The following is a 14,502-nucleotide window of genomic DNA, read 5'->3' as shown; positions in this document are numbered from 1 at the left end:
TTATCCAAAAAATCTGATTTAAATTTAAAAAAAAATCCGATTTATTTTTAAATCATTGGGGGTTTTGGGGTTTGTTTTTTTTTGGGGGGGGGGGTTGTGTGTGTTTTAATCCACCCTGAATTAAGTAAGATTGTTCTGGGAATATCTAATGTGACATTTTACACTTCCCAGTTTTTATTTTAATAAAAAAAAAAGTATGTAAGATACAGATTTTTTTTTAACTTTGCCTTTTTCATTCTTTAATATTTATAATAAAGTTGTTTATACTAAAGCTTTTTTAGCATTACATTTCCTTTTAGGCTATTTTTAGGAATGCATCTGAGAGCTGGGTGTCAGATTCTATGGGATATTTGAAGCCAATCAATTCAAGAAGTGATAAATACTGCTAAACTCAAATTCTACCCTGGACTTTTAAGAGGAAGGCAGGGGCTGGAGGGGAAAGCATGTCTTGTCCTGCTTCCTCTGTCCTTATTTCAACAGCCTTGGAGGAATTCAGGAGCTTTGCAGAGTTGATGGTTCCCCAGGCTTCCTTCCACTTCTGTTGCCCTGCAGTGCGTAGGAACTTTGCAAGGTGTCTAGTTCACTTGGTCTCCTTTTGCTTCATTGGCTCTTTGAAGCTTTGGATCTCAATAGAATCCCTGGTTTCTTACTATTTAAGCTGCTGTATGGTGCTTTTGAGCTACATGTGGTCCATTTCTTTTCATGTAGTGGTGTACTTGAGGCAGGAGTGCCCTCAGTCCTAGTATCATTAGTGTCAAGCCAATTTAGAAGTTTCCCCAGATAAGGAGTTCTACAAGGTTTAGGTCTCTGCTCCCCTTTCTTAAAGATCTGTGGTTCTGTTGCCTTGCACAGCTTAAGAGCTATGCCGGGTTGATAGTTTCCCCTGGTCTCCTCCTCATTAAACTGCCTTGTGGAGTCCAAAAGCAGTACACTGTCCCTTCTTCCCCAGCTTTGCCCCTAATTTATGCTAATTTATGAATTTCACAAGGTCTGCTGTCCTAGTTCCAACTCTGTTCCGCTTCTCCTTTCTTTGAGCTCGTTTCTCTTAAATCTGCAGCCTCTTACCATATTATTTGGTCCATATAAAACTATAAATAAATATTTAACTTACCTGGTCCATAACATATTTAATTATATCATAGAAGTATAATATAATTAATAATATAACCTACAATTATACTAAGGGTATACTTTCCTCTGCTTTTTGTTAATATTTTGAAACCCCTTTTTCACACCTGCAGGACCAGGAGTTGGAATTTGTACAATAACTTTTGAGATGGACCGGTACGAAGATGTGTCAGAGGGTGAAGTGGACCACTCTTTCTTTGATAGTGATTTTGAGGAAGAGCCAAAGAAAGAAGAAAACCCTGTTATAGCCAGTGGCGAAGAACATAGTGAGCTCATTGAAAATGGAGGTATGCACATCGCCAAATCAGACTCTGAATCGGAAACGAAACTGAGGCAAGAACACAATCCTGAGGAAGAAAATGAGGAGAAAAAGAAAGAGTCACCAAAGGAATATTCCATAAATGGTGGCACTGACCATAGTGAGAATGTTTCATCAGAGTCAGTTTCTTTAAGTTCAGAAAATGCAAGTACATCTGGTAGAAATTCTGCGCTACGTAGAAGAATACGTGTAAGCATTCCAGCTGGGATCCCCAAAATAGTTAGAGAAGGTGAGGAGAATTATTATACAGATGAAGAAGACAGTAGTGATGATGGCAAAAAACAAAGGGTTAGACTTAAATCAGCTAAGCAATCCAGTAGCATAAAGAAAGTTAACAAAAAGTATACCAATATTAGCTCATCCTCCTCCTCTTCTTCCTCCTCAAGTTCAGATACAGATGGTTCAGATATGGATTCTGATAGCTGCATATCAGATTCATCACAGTCTTCCTCAAAGGGAAGTATATGTAACTTGGCTCTTCTATCTCCAAGACAAAAATTCAGGCCAGGAATAAAGTCGGTAGAAGTAAAACCAAAGCTTGGTGAATACACAGAGGAGTCTGAAGATACAGTGACTGATGTAACACCTCTATCAACACCAGACATCAGTCCTGTCCAATCTTTTGAACTTGCAGCATCAAATGATAAGAAACTGAAAGTAAAAAGACAAGAAAATGTGAGCCAAGAATTGCATGGTAATTTTGAGGAATTTATGTACAATACAAAATTTGTAAAGCCTAGCAGACTAGAAAATGGAAAATTGAGACCCAGTCTTACATCTGTATCTTTCTCACTAGATGCTGAGTTTGATCACAGACATAATCAAAAGGTCTTGCATGATGCTGTGGACCTGAATCAGCTTTTGAAAGGTGATTTTTCTTAAACAAAATTTATACAAATTTATTTGTAAAGTATGACGTTTTCTGTGTCGAGGGGCTATGGCATTGAGTACTAATGGAAATTAGGGGTCATTGTGTGTGCTGCTTTTTCTTTTAAAATTTGCTTCAGACCAAGTTGCATCAGTTTTAAAGATGCCTTGTGGTTTTGTTTGTTTGTGTAATGGCATGCTGATACATCAGTAGACTAATGGAAGTGCTCCTCTAATAAACTCTTACTGGTAAAGGGATAAGTAGCTATGTGATGCATATCCAAATAGGATTGATATTTTCACCAATCCATTAACATTGTACTTTGATTTGTCAAATTATGATCCATTTAATAACTCAAATAGCAAATACTAGCAATTTTCTTTAAAAACACCAAACTTTTATTGTGGGGAATCTATCAAATTATAGACATTCTCAACTTTTAAATGCAGCTCAAAACTACACACCGCTATAAATAACAAACATTTTACAAAATACTTTTTAACTTCTGGTGCCTTATGATAAATTTAAAATTCTTTCCAAATATTGAATGATGAAAATATTTTAACAACAAAAAAATGAACAGTCAAATAGTCTTTGAGAGGTTTTCATTTAAACTGTAGCTTTTCCTTCCCCAGTAACTTTATGAAATGTCTTTTTATTGTTGGTGAGAAGGAGCCTGGTGTCCCATTTGCTGTCCTATCCCCAACATTCCTCAGTGGGATGAGAGCATCAGAAGATCAGGCAATGAGCACATCTAAGCTAGGAGTTGTGCACCTGCTTTCTCAGTGATTCCTTCTGTCTTTACTCTCACGGTGTAATGGACCAAATTTTTAGCTGTTTGGAAGCTGCACTGTGGGCAAGAAAAGAAGGCTTTGCTGGTCCTTGTCTGTTGTTCCCTATGCTCTAGCAGCTCTGCTTAATGGTGATTTCATGCACTCAGCAAAGCATCATGTTCGTACATAGTATCGGTAGGTAATTAAACTTTGGGTAGAGCTGGGTTAAATGTTTAACTTTTTTTGTCAAAAGGGGAATGAAACTATTCATGAAATTGGGCAAATAGTTTCAGCTGAAAAAACTTTTTTTTTTTAAGCAGTTGAAACACTTCATTTAGGCTTTTTTATTTGAAATGGTGTGTTTTATTTCAAATTTGGCCAGTTTAAAAAAAATGAAAAATACCTGGAATAGCTGAATCAAACGGAAAATTCAAAATTAATTTTTTTTAAAAAAATTAATTTCAGGTTGACTCAAAACATTTTGGTTGGTTGTTTTTTTTTTGAAACAATTTGTTTTGTTTTTGTTTTTCAATTCAACAACAAAAAAAAACTCGTTTCAGTTCAAATCAAACTGGGTTTTTTTTGGAGGAAGAGGGCCTTGGAATTTTTTGGTTTGATGCCCAAACTTTGTCACATGCATAAAATAGGAACTATAATAAAAATTATTCTCAAGGATGTGAATATAAGGAGCAAGTTTGTTTCCACAAAACAGAAAAGCAATTACTCATGGCTGTCTTTAAGTAATACAAGTCAGGAGGCGAGAAGTGGAATTTAGGTACATTTACCAGTTAATGATGCTGATTAACTCTTATATAATTCCCAAATGACTTCAGTCTAGAACAATTAAACTTGCAAGCATAAGATACTGTGATTACTTTGGGTACTTCAAAAATTAAAGCAGATCAGATATTGACCTTTGGAAAGTGACTACTCTGGGAGTACAGACACTTTTATTCCATAATTATTTTTACACTTTTTTTGAGCTTTTTCAGAATGCACAAAATGAGTGCAGGGTAAAGTAATTTTTCAGAGAGAACAGAAACGTACAACAGAAATGTTTAACCATAAGAATTGCTTTATTATGAGCATAATGTGAGCAATGTGTGATTATCGGACATCAGACTGTCAGAGATGCTTTTAATACAATTTTATTAAACCTTACTAATGAAACATAAGGATGATGGTATACTATTGGTAACAGGTATACCCAGGCATAAGTGTAGGTAACAATTACATGGGTACAGTTCCCTGAGGTGAATGCACCCCCAGCTCAGATTGAGGTTGTGGGTGATGTGCCTCGTGCTGGAGGCATTCAACTTGCAGAACTGAGCCAAGTGGTAACATGAAAGTATCTTTTTGATATGGGGAGAAAATTAAGACAGAATAGCATGTTATGGTATTAAGGAGAAAAGATGGGGGAAAACTATAAAAAGAACATGACGTTCAAAGAGTAAACTTTGTGTTGAAACAGTCAGCTATATTGGATGGTAAGTGAAGAAAGTGGTGTGGCTTGTACATCCTGTAATGGGGTACAGTGTAAAATAACTTTTATGGTTTAAAATGACTGTTTCAGTTTGAGCATATAGAACGATATGTATATTGTCACAAATGTATAGCAGCTGACAAGGATTTTTAGCATACATTTTTCCTCATGCTATGTGCCCTTAGTACGTACTTATATAAAACTGGCAAACCATTCCATACTATTATAGTTTGGAAAAATTTTTAATTTAAAGTACATTTAACTAGTAAAATAAATCTTTTGAGTTTCTCAAATCTGTAATGTTTTTTGCTATAGGAACACAATTTTCAGTGTGTAAGTAGTCAAATATTTAAATTCTTCCACTTTAATGTATGCACTTGGAATTCAGTCAGAACAAAATTTATTCTGATTTAACTTTCTCCCTGTTATTTCAGTTGCTTTTGAACTTCTTTAAGGCAGGTACTAAAGGGCAGTTCTATGACTGGTTTTTTTTGGGGTTTTTTTAAAGTCATTTAATAAGAGCCCAGAATTATGAACGAGAGAGAACTTCAGAATGATGGATGATAACAACAGGTGACTACATCGAAGGGTATGTCTACTCTGCAATTAAACACCTGCTGCTGGCCCATGCCAGCCGACTCCTGCTCCTGAAGCTCAGGCTAAGGTGCCATTTGATTGCTTTGTAGATGTTCGGGCTCCAGTACCCTGTGGGATGGGAGGGTCCCAGAGCTCATGCTATAGCCTGAGCTTGCACATCTACACTGCAATTAAACAGCCCCTTAGCCTGAGACCCATGAGCCTGAGTCAGCTGGTACAGGCCAGCCATCGGTTTTTAATTGCAGTGTAGACGTACCCTGTAAGTCACTTTATTCCAGTACTATAATCTGTTGCTAACAAAACCACTGCCTATTGCTAGGCAAGCTGTGATATGGCCTCTAGTGGTCATATGGATAACAAGGTCAGCTACTTGTCAAGTGATAGGAATAGAATTGATCTAAATAAGTGGAAGCCACAGCAATATTAGGATTACAGTAAACCAAGATTTTACTTGAAATTGGGTAGAAGTGTTGTCCAAGCAGAATACATTTACCAAATATCTAAATTGCTAATGACTTATTACCTCACCCACATCATTAAAAACTATCTTTGATTGGACCAACTTCTCTTAATGAAAGAGAGACAAGTTTTTGAGCTTACGCAAGCTCTTCTTCAGGTCTGGGAAACTTAACCAGTGTCACAGCTAAATACAAGGTGAAACAGATTGTTTAACATACGTAGATAACACGTATTTCAAGGTTCCATTGAAGATGAAGTAGCCTGTTTAAAACACCACCAGTCAGAGTTTTTATTGTATATATTTTGAGATGCGTAGCCTTAACCTTTGTGTATTAGAGCATAATCTTTTCTTTTGGAGCTTGTCCTGTTGTTCATTCCTGCTTCATCTTGCTCCCAGATATAAACTAGACTTTAATTCAATTGGTTTTCATGTCCCAGACTTCCCTTAGAAAGGCCTGTCGTCTTCAACAGAAGGGTGTGATGGGCATTTTTCATTCTAGATACTTTAGCAAGAATTAGATCTCATGATAGCAAGGTATCTTGGTATTTTACTGGCAGTTGTAAAAAGATTATCTGGGTTGGTCTATCTCTCCTCTCCAATGGAGTAGTCTGTGAACAAATTCAATAGACCCAGGCTTATGTACATCGACAATCCCAAGCACCTGGTGCAGACTAGCCTAACAATAGTTTCCATTTCAGGTGGAACAGGAAGTTTCTTCTTTAACTTAGCTCTAAGTGCTTTAACTGAGCTATAACTCCTTCCCTCACCACAACTGCCGCATCCCTGTTGTCCCTGATGCTTGTGCTCTTCTCCAGTCTCTCTTTTCCTCCCTTCTTCCCCCCCCCCCCCCCCCGCCCCAGAAAAAAAGGTTTCTCTTGTTTCTGTTCTAGCCTGGAGTCTATCTCCCCACACATCAGAGACAGCAGCTCAATTTGCTATGTGTAAGCAGTAGTAGGGGGTGTCAGAGAGATTCCTCTACTGACATCACCAGGCAGTTGGGGGTCCTGACTTTTCTCTGAATCAGACTCTTCCATGATGCCTGGAATATTCCCTGACATTCTGGAATTGCTTGGATGTGGTGTTCCAAAGTTATTGCCTGGCAGACAAACAGAGGTGCCATGAAGTTGCGGGTAAGGCCTTGCTTCATTCGACCAGCAATGCTACTCTTAGTAGAGTTAAAGGATCCTTGCTACATATATTTTTCCTCAAAACAATTTGTAACCTTCAACCGTAAACCAAGCTCGAACTAGAGTTCATCACTTTGTTCTCAGACTGAGAATACTACTAAATCTGAGAAGTTAGAAGGAATAGTTCTGGTCCCCCTTTAGCTCCTCTCATGGAATTTAAAATAGACTCATGTTATTACAATCACAAAGATTGATTAGAGAACTTAACCAGTCTTTTAAAATAAAAATGTCAGTGTTACAACTAAGGATAAAATTTCCCTTTAAGTTTCTACTCCTTACCTTCAGTTTGTAGTTTGGAGAATGCATTTGTCCACCTCCTGAGTGGTGCTCGCTGGTGTGAATTCAAAATGTGTGCTTAATATCCACATTGATTTTTTTTATTCATTTCCAGGTTATATTCAAGATTCTGTCATTGATCTTTAGTCCTGAATGGTCTGGAATCCAGTTATGTGAGACCATGCCCAATTTCTATGACAGCAAAGATCTTCTAGCTAATTTTTAAAAGTATGAACATTGTGATTAGCTGCTAGGCTGTGTCATTTGAGAACCCCGTGCCTTTAGAGTCTAGGGATCTTATGTGAGGCTTGTATATATGGCTTAGTGTTTGTTCTTATTCTTTCTGGATAGCCCATCTGATTTGTGTGTTAATCTCTGTAACCATTGCAGTAGGTACTATAGAAATGAGTAAAATAAATATAAAAACTAAGGGCTGTGTCTGTCCAAAATCAGGATTATTAATTCTGAAAATAAAAATAAATATTTTCTTGATGTCTTTAAGGATGAACTAGGTAAAATTTCAAGACTCACCCACTTTCTCAAGTTTATATATGGCAGGGAGTGGAAGGAGGCATAGGACTCCAACCTTTTGGGCAGTCTTTGCCCCTTTCTTGACTCTCCTTCTGCCCTCCAGTGAGTCCAAGTGCATTTTCACTTGGTAGCACCTCTCTAAAGCATTATATAAATGCTCAACAGTGTGGTGTGGTATATGATGTGGTTCATACTTTTAAAAAAATTCAGGTCACATTTGAGGTTACTTATGGCATTCCATTATGAAGCAGTGCTGATGTCATTATGCTGATTATCAATTATGACATGCTGATTATAAGAGTTACCATTAGCATTTCAGTGCCTGACAGATCATGTCCATGCTGTATGAGATTTTAAATACATCGGTATGAGGAAGATCCCAGGCCATTCACTACTGAAGGAGAACAGGTGAGAGAGCAAGTTGATCATTTTTTTCAGAAAATTTTTAAATACAATTTAAAAAAAACAAAACCCATAACCTAGGTGGGAGGGGAAATGTGGGAGTTCAAACATGTGGTCTTCATCTACAGGTTAATATAAAATGGGGCTTTGATTGTTGTGGCCAAATTTAGAGATTGTAAACTCTTTGTGGCAGGAACTCTCAACCTCTGTTGGCACAGTAGTCAGCCCAAGAGGGACCCAATCCTGGATGAGGCCTTATGGCGCTAATTTGATATGAATACTTAATATCTTAGCTTAGTAAATTTCTGTGTGTGTCATTTTCTCCACTTTCCATGGCGAAGCTGTATTCATTGTGACAGTGCTTGTGATTCTGCAAATAGCGTTACACTGCTCCAATGTTACAGAGTGCATAGTACATACAGTTTTCCTATATAAGAGTTTCATACATGGACTTTACTTCTGTTTTGCTCATGTATCAGACTAATCTTTAATACTTTATAGAAAATTAGAATAAGATCTGAAGTATAACGCTATAATTTTAAAATTTGAAACCATAAATGTGTGAGATGCATTATCTTTTCTGTTGCAGTCTGAGTAATCTGAAAACAAATTTATCAAACAGGAAATAATAAATACACTGTGGACAAAATTGATAGGCAAGAATACTTTCAGCATTGTCTGAAAAAGGATTTCCATTTCTACTCTCCAAGCCCCAGCCAGCTCTGGAATTTGGGGGATTTTTCTTGTGCTGGTTTTCTGGACTCTATTTATATCTAGTGTTGGTTGTCACTGAAAGGCACTAAGATTCCACAGATAAGAGATGAATTGAGCACAGGACTGGGAGCTAGGAACTCCAGAGTTCTAACCTCCACTATACTACTGACTTACTCTATGGCCTTAGGCAAGTCACTTGATCATCTATAAGCCAAAGTTTGTGCTGACTTATGCCAGGTGTATCTCCACTGAAGTCTCATGAATGAATGAAATAGTAATGAGATAAAACATTACAGAATTTGACCCTTTGTTTCCTCATCTATTTCCTCATCTGTTAAACCAGGTTGATACCAACTGGGTTGCTGTGAGGATTAATCAATAAATTCCTTCTTGTGTATTCTCTATTAACTTAGTATGGGACACAGAATGATGCAGTGAATAGGGTATTGGACTGGCAGTTGGGAGACCTGGACTCTATTCTTGGCGCTGCCACTGACCTGCTACATGTCCTTTAGCAAGTCATTTAATTTCTCCTCTGTCTTAGATACTTCATCAGTAAAATAGGGATTATATGTACATTACTCATAAAGCGCTATCTGAGCTTAGTATCATTACTATGTAACTAAATGGCCTGCTGGTTTCAAACAAACTATTATGGAAAACTGTAAGGTGGTGCAAACTTGACTACATTCAGCTGAACGCATTGCAATTGTGTTTACCCTTTACTATGGTCTCTTCTCCAGAAAACAGAATTTATCTTTGCATAATCAAAGGTTCAAGACCTATTTCTAGGGCTTCTCCATTCATATATATGATATATGTTATATGATAGATGTTCCCAGCCATGCTGAGCAAGTGCATTTGCTGGATGATAGTGGTTTGAGTCTGTTAAGCAAGAGTAGCATTCCTACATCCAAATTAAAACAGACCATTAAAATTTTTTTATTATACTCTTAGATTTAAAAATCACTGTTTCATCAGATCAGGTTTGTGCAGGCTTGGAGGTAAAAGGGCATTCATCAGGTTACATTATGAAGACTGTCTTCATATTTTGAAAAGCTAGAAACTTAAGGATATCTTCTTAAATTTTAAATTTTAAAAGAAATGTAGACTTCCCGAAAAATCTGTGAAAAGATGCATATTTTCTGATGTCTGAAGGGTTTTTATTCTCTTCCTTGTAATATAAATGAATAAACATCAACTTTGTTTCTGAAGGCGTCCAATAGTGTCCTACATAAACACTTGATCCTATTTAATCTTTGTGTATTCTTTAATTTGTATTATACATGTGACAATGGAACAGAGTAAAATAGAATATCTGGCAAGTCCTGAGGTACAAGTGTTGGTACAAGCATTGATGCAACGTAATTCCCTACTTGGACTGGAGAGACTGGTGTAGAGATACGTACTTGTGCTGACGCGGCAATTTAAATCACATAAGACAGCTAAATCAACCCTACCACTCTACTTTAACTCGCTAGGCTCAATAATTAAGAGGTTGGATTTTTATTCTGCTAGATCATCTGAATGTTTGAGTTGCTGAATTGTTTATTGCTATCATTATCTGTGCTTATAGATTTAAAAGTCAACCTTCTTTCCATGGAAACCATCGAAGGCCCTTGTTACCAAAACATCTCTTTCAGTTTTCAGAGTAACAGCCGTGTTAGTCTGTATTCGCAAAAAGAAAAGGAGTACTTGTGGCACCTGAGAGACTAACCAATTTATTTGAGCATAAGCTTTCGTGAGCTACAGCTCACTTCATCTGATGCATATCTGATGCATTCATATGCATCTGATGAAGTGAGCTGTAGCTCACGAAAGCTTATGCTCAAATAAATTGGTTAGTCTCTAAGGTGCCACAAGTACTCCTTATCTCTTTCAGTGTTTCACTTCTAAGAGGAAATTAGAAATGTACTCTGCATGACTCTACACATGCAAATACTGCTATTTGTTACTGCTGTTTGTTAATCAGAAACTAAACTAGGTATATCAAAATTTCAGAAATTGAAAAATCTTTTCAGACCACTTAACCTTTACACATCTTACACAAATACATTTCAGTCTAGAAAAGGTCTCAAAGCAATCATTAGTTATTCAGATTAAGAAATCAGTAGGCTTGTCTAAGGAGCTCTGTTTCTCATGTCTGAGCACGAGTATTATTTTGTAAGGCCCAATCTACAAATAAAATTGCAGTGATTTAACTAAACCAATGCAACATGGCACCTTTAGTTAAACTGGCACAATTTCTGTTTGTGGATAAGCCTTGTCAGTCTCTATAGGTGAGCTTTGGAGAGGGAAGTGAATGGAGGGGGATACTATCTCTGGAATGCCTACTTACAATCCACCAAAGCCAGAATGTGATGACCTTTGGGGCATGGTGCAAGGCAAATTTGTTTAACCTAACTTTTGATAGATTGGTAGGGGATTGGAAGAGAGTCTGACATTTTGAGGCCATGCTGACTGGTCACTTGTGGAACCTAGATGACTTTTTGATAGGCCTATTACTAATTAACAAAAAGTAAGCCTATCAAAAAATCTTCTTGAGGATCATGTTATGCAGAAAATGATCTCATTCATGTCAGCCTCTCGATGAACCTTCACAGTGTTGTCTTTAAATTAAATCCATTCCCTGAAATCCCCTTCTCACTTTCACTCTACCATTAGTAGTTTACTTTTCAGCATTCTCTTTTCTTGCACCCTTTCCATTCAGTTCCTTCCCATGAAGAGGGTGGGTATTCTTGCGGTTAAGGCCCTGTACTGCGATTCAGGAGATCTGGCTTCTATATTTGGGTCTGCTACAGACTTTCTGTATGACCTTGATCAGATCATTTAATTTGTGTTTTTTGGTTCCCTACCACACAAACTATTGTAAGGATAATTCAGTTAATGTTTATGAGCACCATAAAAAGCCTATAATATTTCACACCCCTTCATTTTTCTGTTTAAAATCTCCCTCAACAACCACAGAATTCTCCTTGCCAGTCCGTCATCTCCCCTATCAGGTATGTGCAGGCTTGGAGGTAAAAGGGCATTCATCAGGTTACATTATGAAGACTGCCTTCATATTTATATATGCCTATAATTTTTCTCCCACTCCCCTTCATATTTTCTCCTTCCTCTCCACCTCCAAGGAACGAAGCCTTGGTTTTCATGTGTCTGCCTATTGGAAGTCCTATAGCAGAGGACATTACTCTGGTCATAAGCTAGGCCCTGATCTTGCAATGGATGTAGTGCAACTGAACCCTTACGCCTTGCAAAATGCCATTTGAAGTAGGGGTTCACCCACGTGCTTGGTGTGAAGGATCTGAGCCCTAAATAGGACTTTACTGTACCGGTCTGTATAGTATAAAATAGTGAATAGTCATTGTAATCATCCAAAGAATGAAGTTAAGGAAAGGAGTAGTGGAGGGAGCATATCACAAACTTGAAATAACTTGAAATCTTATCTGGTTAAATGTTAGCAGCAAATATCTTAGTAAATATTCAGATAAATTTATTCAACCAGTTATACACCTGGTTGAATAAACACAATCATAAGAACTGCCATACTGGGTCAGGCCAAGAGTCTGTCTAGCACAGTACCATGTCTGGCCAGTACCAGACCTTCAGGGAGAGTGTACAGAGCAGAACAGGGTACCAGGAGAGGGGAAGGGAAGTGTGATATGTTGCTTATAACCCTAGTTGACCCATGGGAACATTGTGTCACCCTTATCAACCCTAAGCTCCTGTACTTCACTAGATAGCTCCTCCCCTTATGTATTTTCAGTGCAGTTTAGTAAGGTGTGATTTTAGTGAGATTATGCAGTATTATCTGGTTGGGTAGGGACAAGCATTTAATTTGTAGTGCTAAGGTTGCTAATGTTTTGCTCTCATGAGAAAACAATGATGTATTTTTTCCTTGACTAAATATTTAATCTTTACTGTGCTCCATAGGGACTGTATAATAGAACAAGACTGGGATTATTTACCCATTTCAAGAAACTAAGGCACTCTCAGTTAGAAGATGCTCTCTGTGTAGAGGCTTCAATCAATGAAGGGTTGAGATGCGTAAGTGCCATTTATCATGGTATTAGTGGGTTCCAAAATTTACATTAGGAAAGAGCTCTGAAGTTATTTTATTACTCAGTAAATTAAGTAAATTGTGCATCCAATCTGACACAGTGATTCATGCTGTTTTTAGCAACTATGAATGGGCGAACTAACTGAAATTTCTAACCCAGTTGTGTTTCTTTGTGCAGGCCACACCATAAGCCATACTGGGAAGAAATGTATACTGGTCATAGACAAGTAAGAGCCAAGAGCCACAGAAAAACAGATGGCTGATGAGTAGCGAAAGATTTTAAGACAGGGGATTTCCTTAGAAATCCTGTCTGATTGCAGCACAGACACTACCAGCTCAGAACCCTAGTGCAAAACTCATGGGCCTTGTGTGGCTCAACATGTCAAGGAGTGGAGAATGGTTGGTTTTTGGCAGCCCAAAAGTCTGCCATTAAGAGGCAGCACTGAGTAGCACTTCATCGCAGAACTTTTCCTTAGTGAGATTCCACAGCTTTTCCCCTTTCTGGGTCACTAGCTGTTCCTTTCCAGTGTTTGTGCACCTGCTATACTACTGTCAGCAACCCATTATCCTCAGGAGTCATCAAGAGGCTGGTAACAGAATTGAGCTCCATATTACAGCATTAATAATAGTGAGACCACCTAGATCGAATAGCCTCGGGGAGAGGAGCAGAGCCTCTCTTCAGGTTGCAAGTGGAATAGCTCATGTTAATGGTGAGGTAGTGATGGTGGCCAAGGCATTGATGGGGTGAATGGAGAAGGATGAAAGTGGAAAGAATGGAAGAAAAGAGACAGGGAGTGATGGGAAGCTGAGGAAGTAGACAAGAGGAGGGGGAAAAGGCACAAAAAATAAAATGACAGAAGGAAAGAGAAGAGAATAAAACTGAAAGGGAAGAAAAACAGGTTTATAGTTTGTAAAATGAACCAGTAAATGAAACATAGATGGATAAATCCATCTGAGGATGTCAAACTGGTACAATGCATGTAAATGTATGTAAATATGTACTAGTTGTCCCAGGGTTCCCAGCAAGATGCCAGTCCAGCTCTGTGCTGTAGAAATTGCACACTACTGCCTGCATAAGACTTCTGAAATAAATATAGGCTGATGCAGCTCCTGCATACCACTTCCACGTAAACAGTTGGTTGAGAGGTTTTTTGGATCCCCTGAGGCAATCCTGAAAGCATTTGCAGACCAGTACTGAGTGGACTGAGAATGGTATTTGCCCTACCTCATACCTTCATTACTTTTTTTCACCACTACATTCCTTATGCTTTTAAGAATGTATCAGAGCAGTAAAGAAATCTATGAAGGCAGAAGATAAGTGAGGTAATGAGACTTATGCATATTGATCTCTAAGGATCTCAAAGAGCTTGATGAAGTTTATTAACTATATATGTAGGAATTGCTTTACTCTTCGTTGGAGTACAGCCATCTTTGGGATGAATTGTGACAAATGTTATGTAGCATTACTGTGTTCTGCTATACCAGTTAGGACATGAAGTGAAGAGTCTTGTGTTTAGTTATGGTATTACTTGTATTGCCATAATAGGAGCTCTGGTCATGGGCCAGGATCAGACTGTGCTAGGTGGTGTACAACAGAGCGAAAAAAGATGGCCCTTGTCTCAAAGAGCTTATAGTTGAAACATAAGACGAGACAACAGATGGATACAGACACAAGTGAGGGAGTGCAAGGAAACAGTATTGGTC

General features: G+C 38.0%; 1 protein-coding gene across 2 annotated transcripts in view; it reads left to right on the top strand.

Moving 5' to 3' along the window:
• Positions 1 to 14,502, top strand: part of CFAP97 (cilia and flagella associated protein 97) — a 50,625-nt gene that overhangs the window by 15,106 nt on the left and 21,017 nt on the right. For both annotated transcript variants that reach the window (XM_073341799.1, XM_073341800.1), the window contains exons 2-3: positions 1,242 to 2,141; positions 2,244 to 2,315. In XM_073341799.1, the coding sequence (XP_073197900.1) occupies positions 1,277 to 2,141; positions 2,244 to 2,315 (937 nt within the window). In that variant the 5' untranslated portion in view covers positions 1,242 to 1,276. The remainder of the gene's footprint in view (positions 1 to 1,241; positions 2,142 to 2,243; positions 2,316 to 14,502) is intronic.

The sequence above is a fragment of the Lepidochelys kempii genome, chromosome 4, assembly GCF_965140265.1.
Source record: "Lepidochelys kempii isolate rLepKem1 chromosome 4, rLepKem1.hap2, whole genome shotgun sequence".
In the NCBI taxonomy this organism is placed as follows: Eukaryota; Metazoa; Chordata; order Testudines; family Cheloniidae; genus Lepidochelys; species Lepidochelys kempii.
Note: the sequence above shows the minus strand (reverse complement) of the source record. Positions and strands in the feature narration are given on the sequence as shown.